Source organism: Stylophora pistillata, chromosome 6 (genome assembly GCF_964205215.1).
Source record: "Stylophora pistillata chromosome 6, jaStyPist1.2, whole genome shotgun sequence".
In the NCBI taxonomy this organism is placed as follows: Eukaryota; Metazoa; Cnidaria; class Anthozoa; order Scleractinia; family Pocilloporidae; genus Stylophora; species Stylophora pistillata.
The window spans coordinates 3,273,211-3,288,575 of NC_142524.1; the positions used below are offsets into that span (position 1 = coordinate 3,273,211).

The 15,365-nt window shown below is 40.1% G+C and overlaps 1 protein-coding gene across 3 annotated transcripts; it reads left to right on the plus strand.

Moving 5' to 3' along the window:
- Positions 1-6,917: 6,917 nt before the first annotated feature.
- Positions 6,918-14,207, plus strand: LOC111339052 (uncharacterized). 3 transcript variants are annotated; one of them, XM_088725686.1, is made up of 12 exons: positions 6,918-6,981; positions 7,830-7,936; positions 8,320-8,356; positions 9,355-9,583; positions 10,129-10,355; positions 11,041-11,220; positions 11,375-11,553; positions 11,778-11,940; positions 12,063-12,104; positions 12,874-13,056; positions 13,239-13,406; positions 13,963-14,207. In XM_088725686.1, exons 2-12 carry the CDS (start codon positions 7,874-7,876, stop codon positions 14,022-14,024), a joined length of 1,533 nt encoding a protein of 510 aa, XP_088581812.1. In that variant the 5' UTR covers positions 6,918-6,981; positions 7,830-7,873; the 3' UTR covers positions 14,025-14,207. The 3 variants fall into 3 exon arrangements, with proteins under 3 accessions (XP_088581812.1, XP_088581814.1, XP_088581813.1); XM_088725688.1 differs by lacking the exon at positions 6,918-6,981 and adding an exon at positions 7,012-7,056; XM_088725687.1 differs by lacking the exon at positions 6,918-6,981 and having other exon boundaries at positions 7,643-7,936.
- Positions 14,208-15,365: the final 1,158 nt, after the last annotated feature.

Here is a 15,365-nt window from a genome sequence, read left to right on the forward strand (position 1 = left end):
GTGCAAGAAAGTAGGACACCTACAGAAAGTCTGCCGATCCAAGTTTAAGAGTTCAGACCAGAACCGGGCCAAGCAGAGGCCAGCGAAGAAGAAGAAGCGACCCAACAAGATTCGTAGCCTGAAAGCACAGCCATGGCTTGACGAAAGTTCAGATGATGAGAACGAACCAGTACTGTCCTTCAACAACGCTAACAGTTCCACTGATCACAGTACAACTGAATGGACAAAAGACTCGAATGATAGTCGATACAGGCTGTAAGTACAACATTATATCTTCCAAGCTGTATCAATCGCAATTTAAGAACTATGAACTGAACACTACCGAGAAACGCTTTACAGCGTATGGCCAGAAAGAGCCATTAAAATGTAAGGGGTATTTTAATGCTACTATCAGAGTGCGTGACGATGTTGTAAGTTCAAATGTTTACGTTATCGAGGGTAACGCTGAATCGCTTTTAGGACGAGAGTCTAGCTTTAAACTAAAAGTACTTACTCAAGTCAACTCCGTGCATCAAGATGATGATAATGGCGAGCTTCACTCACTGCTAAAGGAGTATAGTAACATCTTTGACGGGTTAGGAAAGGTAAATGATTTTGAACATAAGATTACAATTGACCCCGAGGTCAAACCAAAAATTCAACATCTGAGACGCATACCTGTCAGTCAAATTGAAGCGGTTACTAAGGAACTTGACAGGATGTTAGAAAAAGACATTATTGAGGATGTCACTGAGCCTAGTCCATGGGTCTCTAACCTAGTTATCGTTCCAAAGAAATCTGGAGAATTAAGAGTATGTTGCGATTTACGCGAAGTGAATAAGGCTGTTATTAAAACGTTACGTTTTACCCAAGGTTGATGATACGCAGCATGTACTGCGCGGCTCTAAGTATTTTGCAAAGATCGATGCAAAGAGTGATTTTTTTCAGCTCACGCTAGCTGAGCAGTCGCGGTACATTACCACGTTTATCACGCCACAGGGCTGTTATAGGTTTAAGCTTACTCCCTTTGGACTTAGTGACGCAAGCGAAGCCTTCCAAAAAATAATGGAAAAGATACTTTTTGGTGTTGAAGGTGTACGCATTTCGGTTGACGACGTAATTATTCATGCTCCAACCATGCCAGAACTTGTGAAGCGTCTTCGGCATGTTTTCGAGCGATGTCGTCAATACAACCTGAAGGTTTTGAAGGAGTCATACTTAGAGGAAATCACATTGTTGTTCCGGAGTCGGTACGAAAACAAATTCTAAAACTAGCACATGAAACGCATCAAGGCATAGTTAAAACTAAGCAATTCCTTTGTGCGCGTTTCTTTTGGCCCGGCATGGACCAAGACGTTGAAACTCTGATTAAGGGATGCAGTGCTTGTGTTGTAAACCAGCCGCTTAACAGATACACACCGCTTCAACCGACCCCGTTACCTCGTGGTCCGTGGATTAAAGGAGCAGTCGATCTCGTTGGACGTATTGATGGTAAGCATATCCTGACTTACATTGACCACTACTCCTCCTATCCAGAAGCATGCATCATCAAAGAGATAACTTCCCGTGAAGTTATTAAAGCACTGACAGCTATCTTTGCTAGATTTGGATACCCAGACGAACATGTTTCCAACAACGGCAAACAATTTATCAGCGCAGAATTTGACGCGTACCTCAAATCATGTGGCATCCAACACATTCGCGTGTCTCCGTATTACGCGTGTAGCAATGGGAAACTAGAAAGGTTTCATCGATATCTCAAGAAAAATTTCCGAGCCGCGATCTCTGAGGTTGAAGTCTTGGCAAACCGAATTGCCCAAAATTCTCATGCTTTATCGAGCGAGTCCGCATCCAATCAGTGGGAGATCGTCCGCTATGCTATTGTTGACTCAAGAAATGAGCATGAAGGTAACTCACATTGCACACGAGGCGCTAAAAAAGCACTTGATCGAGAACATCGGGCAGGATGCGAATCGTATCAACATCGTTTAAAGAGTTATCACGATGCTAAGCAGAGCGCGACCCCGCACGACTTTCGTGTCGGCGATGTTGTCTTTTGTGCGAACATGAAACCAAACACGCTAGACTCGAAATTTTCTCCGGCTGAGCATGCTATCATTAAGTCCCAAGGGAGGGACACTTTCAGCGTTGTCAATGTTTCAAACGATACCACTCTAGTTCGCAACGCAAAATACTTAAAGCACGCGCCTACTAGCGAAGTCGTTACTGACTCTAGTGAATCAACGGACATGGTTGATCCTCAAACTAGTGCTATGGAAAGTAGTGAATCGCAAACGAAAAATGCTGATGCTTGTCTAGAAAGTGATCATTCTGATAATAACGCTGTTCAGAATGACTCTAGTGTCACCACTAGGTCAGGGCGCGTCGTCAAGTCTACAAAGGACTTGGAAAACTTTGTTTATTTTTGAGCCAGACTGATTTGTATACGATTTAGTATGATTGAATATTTGATTACTGTTTTTGAACGTTGCCCGGGAAGGATGTAGTGTATTGATTTCCATAAATTCCATAAATTGTAATATATAAGAGAGTAACCACGTGCAATAAAGGGAATTACACATGTGAAAGGGACGAGAGTACTTATCGTTTGAACCCTTAAATGACAACTCTACAACGGTAAAGGATATGCTGTAACAGGGCTTCGATGATGCCCCACAATCGGCGGAGTTCACTCCAGAAGTGTTAACAAAAAACGTCGTTGCTGCATACACGGAACAGTTTTGGTTAAAGAGCTCTTGTTGAAGTATAACTGCAGGTAGTACCAAACAGAGCAATAGCTTTACTGCGCCTAACATGGCCTTCTAATTTAAAATGGAGAATTTAACGGACTTTAACCTTGGAATTGTACTTGGCACATGGAGAAGCGTCCGCCATTGCTGCTAATATAGGATGCCGGGAAAGTACTGGAGTGGAAGGGGACACCTAAGGAATAGGACCCGGGGACTAACGGACTTTAATATAACTTCAGAGCTGAGCAAAGAGTTTCCAGCAGTCTGATTGGTCGAACGGTTCCTTATATGACGCTATATAAGCCGCTCCACGCGGTTTATATAAAATGTTAAAATAAAATGTTAATAAATGTTACTAAAATGTTATGATTTTAGAAATTTCTCTGTTGTTCAGCTCTGAAATTATACTAAAACCATTATTCGCCTCAGGTTCAGTGAATATTGTCGAAGGCGAGGTGAATATCGTCGAATAATCCCCGAGACGAAGTCGAGGGGATTATTCGACGATATTCACCTCGCCTTCGGCGAATAATTGTTAATTAGTATAATTTCAGAGCTGAGCAAAGAGTTTCCAGCAATCTTATTGGTCGAGCGGTTCCTTATATGACGCTATATAAACTGCTCCGCGCGGTTTATATAAAATGTTAAATTAAAAAGTTAATAAATGTTACTAAAATGTTATTATGTTAGAAATTTCTCTGTTGTTCAGCTCTGAACTTATACTAAAACCATTATTCGCCTCAGGTTCGGTGAATATTGTTGAATAATCCCCGAGACGAAATCTCAGGGATTATTCGACGATATTCACCGAACCTGAGGCGAATAATTGTTAAATACTCTATCAGTAGTTTTGGTTTTCTAAGCGGGTGTTAGTCCTTCGTTAGGGCGAAAGACGAAGGGCTAACGCTCGAAACGTCAGCTTTAAAACTCCTTACGGTGGCCAATTTACATTATGAACTCAGTTGATAAAACCAAATTTACTTTGTTATAACTCCCCATCCGGCGACGCGACACTGCAATTTCTTACCTCCTTTATTTATTGGACTATACTCCGCCTCATTCATGACACAATACCTGGCTTGCTTCCAGTACTAAACGTGATTGTAGCAGATTCACTCTAAAACGTAAAGTTCTCTATAAAATGGCTTGCTTCCAGTACTAAACGTGATTGTTGCAGATTCACTCTAAAGCGTAAAGTTCTCTATAAAATGGCTCCCTGACAAGTCCGATCATGATTTTACAAAGCACCTCTGTGGTTCTTTGTGCTTCTCAACTACAGCGGGTGGGCCCATAAGACATAAGACGAGACTATGGAATAATTTTTTTTCACATTGTAACTCTTTTTCTTTCCACCCATCTTGCATTTTGCATCGTACGAGACCACACGCAGGGCCATACGGCTTTTTATGGCCCCGCCTGCCCCATTGCCTATGGCCCGTACACTCTCGTAAAGATTATTTCAAATATGGAATCTTTCAAAATTTATTGTTCTGAAAAACCCTCATTCTTTGTGTAGACAGGTATAAAAAACGAAGACTTCTGAAAACGCTAGTGTTTAAAACGTCACATACGGTCGAAGGATTGTGAATGATTGGCAAAAACGCATCAATAGTTCAAATAAAGAGGTATTTGTGAGGAAAGCTTAGAACTATGAAAAAATTATGGTGTTTATCAAAACATTTTGCATTGTTTAAGGTTACGTGATACGATACTTCTGAAAACGAGTCACATAAAACAATCCTCAAACAAAAAAATTTGTGATGAAACATTTACTGTTAGCCTTTATATTTGAATGCTAGATCATTCACAGACTGGCTTCATTTTGCCAAGAGTGCGTAACCCACAGTTATCCTTTCTTTTCGTATAGCACGAGAATAGGAACAGGAAACGGCCCAATACAGGCCAATTTCCTCATCCTTTCGCGGTATGCATGTTTTTTTCCTGATAGAGACCAATTTCATGTGATTATTGCGTTTGTATATTATATTCACGCACAAAAATTATCAAATTGATCGAGTAATGAAACGATTCCTAATAGTTTAAAAAGAAAACGACAAATCTTTCCTTGCGCATCACTGCGAGGGAAATTTTGTCTTAAGAAACATCAATAGCTGTTTTAAGACTGCCGGCTGTGATGACAAGGATAGTGTTTGCTTCCAGTGTCAACATGATCGAAAATGGTTTCTAGGTTGTAATGACTCGATATTTAATTTGTCAGCACAAACACCACTGTTTCATTAGAAAAATAATTTCTAATCTCGTCTCGCTTAAAAATAGTTGTGTTATATACAATAGATTATAATACTTAAGAATAAAAAAAAGGCGAATTGAAAATCATTACGTTATAATTCGTAATACAGATAAAATGAATAATAGTTATTATAATATAATTTCCAAATATTAATTTCAAAGATAAATTTAATCTTATTTTAGCTTACGTTATTTATTTTAACTTGATTAAAAAATTGATTCAATCTTATAATGAATGTTGAAAATAGTTCACAGAGCCTTTTTTTAAAGGTCTTTTTCAAATTGAGAGATCGAATTCTCCTAGAAGCGAATTTCAAATTCTTGTTCTCTCTGAGAGCCTGAATGGCCTCTGGACATGCCGTGAAAAGCCGGCAAAGTGGCAGATTTAGATCATAATTGAGGAAATGACATAAATCTGTGACTTGAATAAAAATTTACCATTTTAATAATTGGCCAGCCGATTGTGGAAAAGTCAAAGATCATTTATATCAGTTTAGCAGCAAAGAAGGTAGTTTTGAGCCACTTTGACCACAATATATCTCTTCGGAACCTACGCAATTTAGGGCCGCGAATCTTTAGTGCTACCCGGTGCTCTTTGAGCATAAAACACTTCGTTACTCAGGACCCAATCAGTTCGATTTTACTCCTTCAAATACCGATGACACAAAAAGAAGAAAGGAGACAGCTTAAATTTGGAGTTGGAACAACTGTTTGTCACGATCGTGGAATAAGGAGTAAGTTAGAGAATTATTCTTTTTCGTCTTGTTACCAGCATAAGATAAAGGTAAAACTCTGAGTTTCAATGAGGAGTCGAACTTCAGACCTTCGATTCTCTACGCGCTGAACGGTAAGCTGTATCACTAGCTGCTATATTTAAATGACACACGCCCTGCAAACTGATATTATCAGCTATTATCAGCAATGTCGAAAGCATCATTTGTGTAAGTTACCGCGGAGATCCGAACCTCAAACGTCAGGATTTCGCGTTGTGATGCCTTACTACCAAGCTGCAGAGTACACAGCCATGATTGAAGCTTTTAAAGGTGAGAGGCACCTCAGACACTGCTGGGAGACTAGGGGTGCTTACCATTTGTAAGAAAAATCCGATTGGTGTAACCGTGGCATAAAGGTAAGGGAGTTTCCGAATTCATGGACCAACCGGATGAGATTGAGCTTACCATTTATCCATCAGGCGTTTCGTCCCGCTCCAACCCAAGGCAATCCTAGCGGAAAGGCCTGGAAACGGAATTTTATGACCTTCCGTTCCGAATGGAAAAAGTGGAGTACTTCTGAAGGTACTCCACAATTTCCGAAAGATATTTCCGGAAAATTACCTTATCATTTGACTTCAAACCGAAATTTCCGAATTTTTTGGCCAAATAGTAAGCACCCCTGGAATCAGTTTTGACATAGTCGAAAGCGTCGGATGTAAAGAAATATCTTGAAAGAAATATGGTAAATTTTGTGCTCGTGAGTCGAGTTAAGAAATGATATTTTAAACATCTATCACTACATATCTATCATATGTGCCAATATTTCTCTTTAAGAACCAACGATTAAATGCATGAATACTTCAGTTGTATTTACTCTTTGTTCGGTTTTAATTACTTCAGCCATTTTCCTAAGTGGATGGGTCAACTTTTCAATCACCTACAACACTTTTTCCGCTTTACGAGAGCGCTTTCCTTCCTTAGACCATCGTGTAGTAGGACAGCTTGTCAAATCAAATAGAGAGTATGCGGAAAATTTAAATTTGACTTGGCGCTAGTTTGGCGCATATTGTTCTTTGTTCGAGGCCGAATGTCAATCTAACGCTCCCAACCAATAAGATTGCACAGTATAGCAAACATTTTACGTCAGTCACTACATTTTAGCCAATCAAATCAGAGAATCAACGCTACATAACTGAACACATCCTGCTTTTTTCATTACTCGCAGGGTTCTGTGCTAAAAAAAGAATTAATTCTACCTCAGGGTCAAGAAAAAAAATTCTTCGTTCTAGGTAAGTGACACCTCTCACTTGCAAGAAATCATATGGGTACAAATGGGCACGAGTTTATCTCACAGTAAGGCTAAAGTATGTATCTGAGTTTGTTATTTTGAGGCGTTTTCTTTCTGGCAGTATTCACTACTTCAAATCGATCTATCCGCCGAGCACGGAAAAATTAATTCAAGATTGATGAAACTTTGCACAACTCTAAGTTTATTTCTTAGCGCTCCCCGCCGTCACTCGCTATTCAAAATTATGAAACGTTTTTGTAACGAAAGCAATGTTTAAGAGTCGATGCGTCATAATTCTCAGTGGATAGAGTAACTCTCAAGTCTTACGAAAATCATTAGATAGTTAATGTTGTGAATGGGGTCTATAATGATTTTTAATCAGCAGTTTGTTAATGTGTTCTTTCAAGCAAAACACTGAACTTATCATTCGTATATTTTTTAAGGTAAATACCGAGCCGAAAAGGGTTTTTGGTGTTCTTTGCAAGAATTTCTATTCAAAAGAAACTGACTGAAGATTACCAATTAGCCCTAAGTTCAGATTTTATGTCAGTATGGTCAACAGACTTTAAAAAGGACGACGTGGATACGGAACAATGAACCATTGAGGTCTTACATAATCTAAATTAGATGTCAACAAAGATACCTAAAGATTCTTTCTTTGTATTCGACCTTGCTCCCAAGATCTCGCTTGGATCTTGCCGTTATCAAGTCCAAGATGTCTTTTAAAAAACCCTTTCTCCCTTAAAGAAACTGTACTCGAAGTTTTTGGTCCGAGAATCACCACGTGTACTACAGTTCCTTGACACATTTATTAGTTTGTTGAATGTTTCTCCCTTTTTATCGCGTAAGGCTGAAAGCAAACAGAGGTAGTCTTCACGTCCGCCAACGGAGAGATGATCCAAAAACTTCATCTTCTGCTGCTGCTGTTGTTATGGCTGGCATGTCCCATCCATTTGGTAAGTAATTGTAATTCGTATATAATTTGAATGTATCAACAAAGTTGAAATGGTAAAGTGGCTACCGTTACGGTTATAAAAGCTGACGTTTCGAGCGTTAACCCTTCGTCGGAGTGAATTTGTATATGTTGAGCAGGATGACTGTTTTTCCGCTCGCGGAAAGATTGGAAACGAGTCGGAGAAAAGTTTGCTGCGAGTCTGGCACTAATAACTCATTTTCACTACCAAAGCCCTGACAGACCTCTTGCTGGTTCGCGTTTCTCAAGGCCTTATAATTTCCCCAGGGCAGAGAAACTTTCTCCCGCTCACAGGCTACCCAGTACATATAATGTATACACTTTTTCACAAACTAAGCTAGAAAACATCTATTTCTTTTTCTACAGGGAGTCTTGGCTTGTTCGGAATGCACTGATGTGGAAAGTAAGTTATGGTACACTGACACTGTTTGGTAACATTTACACGAACACTTGCGGAAAGCATACTGAGATATGCTAGAAATTCACAAAACTGTTTCTTTATGTCGGTAAGACTCTTTTTCCACCGGAATCGAGCGGGAATAATAAGGAATTGATATTTTATGCAAAGACAAGCAAAAACCAACGATAAAAACCGACGCTTCGGTGTCATCATGACGCCATTGTCAAGGAGAAGTAAAAATTACAAAGTTTGCGGCAAGGTGTAACACTAAATTAGCATAAATATGTTAGGAGCTAATTATACAAATACTTTTGCGTAAATTGAATCGCTTTGTACGTTCACAGTGGGTTTTAGGTCTCTGATGAAAAGCATTTCGTTCACCAAACAATCGAACTTGCTACTACACTTTTTCAGAATGCTAAAACGTTTCAGTAGGTCTTTGGGGACTTCGCTGTGCCGTTCGTGGTAGTATTTATATATTGAAGATGCCTTTCGTTTATGTCCATCCACGCGTGTGTGTAAGTGTCCGCGTGTATAGCCCACATAACCCGCATCACACAGGTCACATTGAAACCGATAAACCACGCGTTGTTGGTTGACGATCTGTGGTTTGATTTCTCGTACTTTAAGATCTTGGCCAACTTTGCGGCTAACAAATACTGGCTGGACAGTTGTCTGCACCTTCATGCTAAGATTCTTGAGCTCTTTCTTAACATAATTTGCTGATTCCTGATCTTTGAAAGGTATGACCACACGAACAATGGATATTGGTTCTTTCGGTATTGGCCACACGAACATTTTTATATTTTATGAGAAGAAAAATAAGTGGGTCTATTAAAAAGGGTGGTACATATTTTGGAATCATTGATTAACACAGGACTATATCTTCGATTATGATCTTGGATCATGATCTTGCACCCTTATCTTGTTAAATTCTGGTTCTGGTATCATTTTATGGCGGAATGGATTTTTCCCTGAATTTTTTTTTGTCGTAAACATAGCAAATGGTTTTGTGTGCAATGGACAAACGGTCAACCTGTGTAATACTGATCACTCGAAGTCGTGGAAAGTTGCCGTTATCACGCAGGAAAACATGGATTTGTATTCATGTGATGGCCTCGAGACTGGAGACAAACTGTTACTATTTATCAGCAAAGGAAAACTGATCAATTATGGCAAATATGAAGTGGTCACAGCACAAGACGTTACACCGGTGCCTGGAAACAAAAAGTAAGAATGAAAATTTCTAGGAACTTGTGCCTCAAAACTTATTTGAGAACTATATGACAATTTGGATTGCGAATAATTTACGAAAAAAAGTTTTAAGTGTCTAATCAATTTCCCGATTGAATTCTGGCTTCTGGCAAAGTAATATAGACGAAACTGACCGACGGACTGACCAACTACTTGATGACTGAATTACCGACTGGCTGACTTACTCACTGACTTGCTGACTGGCTGTGGTCGACTAACTGACTAAAAGACAGAATAACTGACTGGCTGACTGACTGACTTGCTGACTGGTTGCGCTCGACTAACCGACTAAAATACAGAATAACTGACTGGCTGATTAGCTGATTGAATGACAGAATAACTGACTGACCAAATGTCTGTTTCCATAAAAATACCATTAAATTTATGTTTTCATTCTTTCACCCACCCTTTCATTCTTGTAGTCCTTTAATACGTCATTAAATCAGTTAATCAATTATTAAACTTAGTAAGTTAATGTATCAATCCGTTAATCAATGCTTTCTATATCTGTATAATTACAGATCACAATGCCGAGTTGTTTTTGACAAGCCCATCACAATGGATCTTGAAAAGGACCACCTAACATGTTTGATCGCTCAGAGGCTTCCATCATTTGACAGAGTATCTTTACTTAACAAATGTGTCCTGACATGTGATGGACAGAAAGATGGCCTGGGAGGAATTCTGGCGTTTGAGGCTGACAGCTTAGTGATTGACAGTACTTCTAAAATAGATATGACTGGAAAAGGTAGGAGCCCTTGAGAAGTTCTCTCTCTTCTGTTTATGTCTTGAGAAAGGAACTTGAAATTGGCTTAGCATGGAATCTGATTTGCGTACGAGTTATTTGCGATATTTCTTCTGCATTACAACAGCGTAAAATATTATTTCTCAAATTTTCAGAACAACAGATTGGTTTTCAGTTTGATTCTGAATCAGTGAATGCAGCATACTGTTAGTAATCGAAAATTTAGTTGAATTTATTGAGAGTATGATTTTAGAATAATCCAAACCAAGTGACAAAAGCTCTATGAAAATGAGGGCATGCGAAAGTTTTCTGACTCTTTCCATTTTCAGTTTGCTTAATGTTTTTTCTAAAAGAGCCACAAATTTTATGATCTTTGCGCGAAACTGGGTGCTGTTTTAAAGACTATGTCCGAACTAATGGCAGTACAAAAAACTTTTTTTCTCTTGGTAAAACAATTATTACCCCTGCTCTGATCCCGGCTCTTAAATTCCCTGGAATCCTCTCAAGTAGCTCCTCTTATACACAGGGAGCTTGTTCCCTTGCGTATGATCATTTCATATCTTCCTTACCTCGGTCGTATAACTCTTCAGGCCGTGAGGGAATGGGATTTAATAGGAGGAAGGGGGAAGGAGGGAAGACACTATAATGTTGCTATAAAGTAGTAGTTAGCGGTATTGTTCATTTTCAGGATTTATTGGCGGCGCTGGAGGTGATTCCCGTGGGGGTGGAGGGTACGGGGGCGAAACATTTGACTGTCCGGCAAACGCGTTACTGGGAAAAGGAGGTGACATTTCTAACGTACCCTGGGCAAAGAACACGGACGGAATTGGAGGCGGGGGAGCTGGAGACGGGCCAAAAGTAAGAGTAGGTTAGTATGCGTGCCTAATTTACTACAACAGCCAATCAGAGAGAAGCTTTTCAAGTGATTGGAAAATTAAGGAACAAGGTCACATTACAAATTACAAGTTCACTTGATGAGTGGAATATCATTCCGTAATATTGTAACAAAAACTCTCCGTTAGGTTCCAAAGGAGGTCCTGGAGGAACCAATGCCGGTGGCGGAGGGGGAGACTCAACTGTTAACAGTGACGATGGTGCAGCCGGTGGGGGTGGGGGTGGACACTTCTCTGGTGGTGGAGGAGGGGGTGGAGGCAGTGGATGTGGTGGTCACGATGGAGGAAAGGGAGGGTCAGCTGGAAACGTAAGTCACTAATTTTCATTTTAGTTGAAGTGAAAACCGTGTGAAGACAGAGCTTAGGTTACCACCACGACCGTCTGAGAAGACGTAGATATGCGTCTTGTTATTTCAACCTCTTTCTAGCTACAGGGCGTGTCCAATTTTCACAAGGAAGTTAAAACTAAGTTCTCTATCCAAGAAGGTAGAGAAGAGTTTATCGAATGCTCTCTTACACCATTTTCTTGTAGATCGGTACCCACGCTGGGGGCGGGGGTCAGTCGTCCTGCCCAGGAGGACATGGCGGCAACGGAGGGAGTGCAGGGAAATGGCCTCCTAATCAAGCTCCCCACTGCTACGACAAGTCAGCATCAGGTGGTAATGCGGGCTCATCTAGCTCTGGAGGTGGAGGAGGTAATGATACGTCTTGATGTGCACATTGTGCAGTCCACCAGGCTGTAAAGCCTTTCAGTGCATAGGAACGACAATCAAATCAAACTTATGAATAACATTGGTATGTTTAATTCAATTTAAAGGTGATTCTTGTGGCAATGCTTACGGCGGAGGTGGTGGAGGAGGTCTGTAAACATTTTTTTCATTTGTTTTTTTCCCAAAGCGATTGAAACAAAGACCCATCAGTCAGCGCTTTTCGTTTGATGAAGAATTTGAGGTCTGATGTGACTAGGGATTTGGGCTCAAGCATCCTCAGATTAAGCTTCGATTGAGCGTTGCTAAACAAAAGTAAAAGTAAGAACAGCGGTCGATCGCAACACCAAGAACAATAACAACAACATCCATGATCAAACGGTTGGGTTTAATTTTGCAACTGATTGGCTAAGAGAATGTCGCGAGTTTTGTCGAGAAATTGAAAAGCAAACCATTGCAATTTCGATTTATCTTGGCCCGTAAAATGAAGAGGCATGCTCCAGAAATCCTATAACTTTCATAACCCATAGCCGAATTTTCAGCACATTTAAAGACAATCATCCAAAGGTTTGGATTCTCAAAATGTAGTCGATCATGAAGTTCAGCAACGTATAATTTCTGGCGCTATTTCTCCTCCAAATCAAACACCCCAAGGACTATTTATGATCGTGTATATTAACGTCGACGTCTTAGATCCTTCATGGAATGAAGCGACGACGTTTTGAGAGACGTTTCAATGTTTTCCAGCGGGAAACTTCCATGAGTGAATCTCTGTTCGAATGGAGAAATGTATTCTCTGGAGAGATCATGAAACAAATAAATAAATAGATAACATGTATAAAAGCACTCCCGATCTGGAAGCAGGAATAAAACTTCCTTTTTAACGAGAATGGTTTTTTTTTTTTCTTTTTTCAAACTCAGGTGGAGTCCAATTTGGCAATACCAATTTCACGACTCACCTGAGTTACGGAGGGGGAGGTGGAGGGGGAGGAGCAAGTGCCTTCCGTGATGACCCCAATACTGGAGGGAAAGGCGGCAGTGGAGGAGGACTGGTGTATCTACAGCTCGGGAAACTGGAACTACACGGGACCATCCATGCCAAGGGTATGGTCAAAAAGAGCATACAACCCATCCCTCCCTCTTAAACTCTCAATTTCACTTGCAAACTTACCAGCCTTGAGCTTGTCCCTGGAAGTTTAACCCTTTCACTCCTTTATATAGGCAGCTATAACGAAAAGTGATTAATTGGTCAACATTGTAAAACTTGCGTCTTGGTGTTTACGCAGGAAACTCTGGACAATGCCTCAACCGGAAAGGTCACAGATCAGCCCCTGGGGGGAGTGGTGCCGGCGGTAGTGTTGTCATCTTTACCAAGAAACTCGTTGGAGATCCGAACCGTAAAATTTCCGTATCTGGAGGGGCTCCTGTGAAATGTGCTTTTGGAACTGGCGGTGGTAAGTAGACAACGTCCTCAGTATGTAAACCATACCGTAATATAAAAACTACTTAGTAAAGCTCAGTAAAATATATAACAACCCAAGCTTTTGAACTTTTGACGCCTTTGATAAAGCGCAGCTTCAGAAAAAAATCCCAAACTGAATGCATTCAAGGTAGTGACGAATTGAAGACGAAACCACAGACTAATAGCGATGAAATTAACCACCACAATGGCGTGTCATTTTAATGGATTACAGAGTTACACCGTTTATCTAAAAAGAAGTATCAATGACATATCAATTACGTTAAAAATCCTGACAACAGTGACAAAGGGCAAGACAAAACAATGCTGTATTCATATCGATCAACTATGAAAATGATTTTATTTTGCAGCCGGTATTGTTGATTGATTAAAAATGTTTTTCCTAGCTAGTATCAAGTTGGTATTGCTATTCTGTAAAATCAAAGAGTTAGATACATAAATAAACCAGACAATTTCTTGAAACAACAACCACCTAAAGATCACTCTCGTCCAAAAGATTGTAAGCTATAATAACACTACTTATTTTTCAGGGGGAGGTGGTGGAATTGGTCGCTGGGTGGTGCAGGAAGGTCGAGCAACCCATCAGAGCTAAATTGGTCATGGAACTTCAAGAAAGAAAACGACGCCGAGAAGCCAAGAATGCGCTAGCAAGTGTTTTTTATGCATTTCAGAATTTTTCTCTCTTTGCTGTGTTAGTGTAATGACTGAGCAATACCAGTAGGATGTAGTTGAGTGAACGGAAAATAGGAAATAAAATGACAGCGATTCTGGTCAATCTTTGTGCTTGATGATACTGAGAGATTCTCTTTTACCTGTACCATGTAGTCTCAGTAAATCATTCTGAGGACTCTGCTCTCTCTCCAGTCTCTCCCGATCAGTATCATGTACTCTCAGTAAATCATTCTGAGGTCTCTGCTCTCTCTCAGTCTCTCCCGATCAGTACCATGTAGCCTCAGTAAGTCGATCTCAGGTCTCTCCTCTCTCCCCAGTCTCTTCCGATCAATAATAAATAAAATGGAAGTAACTACCACATTGACCCCAGCTGCCTACTTCCGCATGGCATTAAGACAATAAAATGATGAACGTCAAAGACAAAAGTCGACGTGGGCAAGCTTCTACGTTTTCTATCAAAAAGTGGCGCCAATTTTGGCATTCTGGCTTATGCAGAAGCCAGCGTAAGGCACTCCGAGTTATAGGGTGAACATAATTGAAGTAATGAAGGGAAAGGAGACTGGATAACAAAGACAAGTTCCGAGGAGGGTGTTAGGAAATTTGTATTCATTAGAACAAGGTTGAGAAATTGTTTTAGATTTTTTTTTTTTAAGCCGGTGGAATTTCAGTCGCTGGTTCAACTCATAAAGCAAAATCACGTAATGTTATGAATCAAGATTGCATGAAGTGCATTTTCTCAGACCCCATCGTAGTTATAGGTAATTTGATATGCTTTTACCTTTCTTGAACAGTTATCGAAAACGGAGATTTTTGGCGGCCGGAAACCGTTCAAAATTGGAGTTTTTAAAAACGCAACATTCTAGGAGAGCCTCATTTTCCACGATGTAAACAGGTGAAAACGGAAGCTTTCAAAAACGGCGACACGAAAAGCGTCACTTTCAGTCGATGTCATGAAGACTTACGTGTCGATTATTAGCGTAGACCGAAAAAGACATTTCAACGCACTTGCGAGGAAGGCTAAAAACGATGCAAAAACCATGGTTTTGATCCAAACATTTTGCTTATTATTAGGTTAGGCGAAGACGGATATCTCTTTTTAAAGCGCACTAGCGCTTGATGGGACCTAAATCGGCCATATTCAGAACAAACTAATTTGGTTCTATACAAGTTTTGCAAATTATCTCTGTACTTCGCAAGAACATCACTTATACCTGCAGTAGCTATGCAACTGAATTTTAAAGTGTTATGAAGGCAATACTGT

Bases quoted from the DNA above. Each gene is read 5' to 3' on its own strand.
- LOC111339052 (XM_088725686.1), top strand. From the start codon at position 7,874: ATGATCCAAAAACTTCATCTTCTGCTGCTGCTGTTGTTATGGCTGGCA. The intron at 10,356-11,040 runs GTAGGAGCCCTT...GTTCATTTTCAG, and splicing joins AATAGATATGACTGGAAAAG to GATTTATTGGCGGCGCTGGA. The intron at 11,941-12,062 runs GTAATGATACGT...TTCAATTTAAAG, and splicing joins TAGCTCTGGAGGTGGAGGAG to GTGATTCTTGTGGCAATGCT.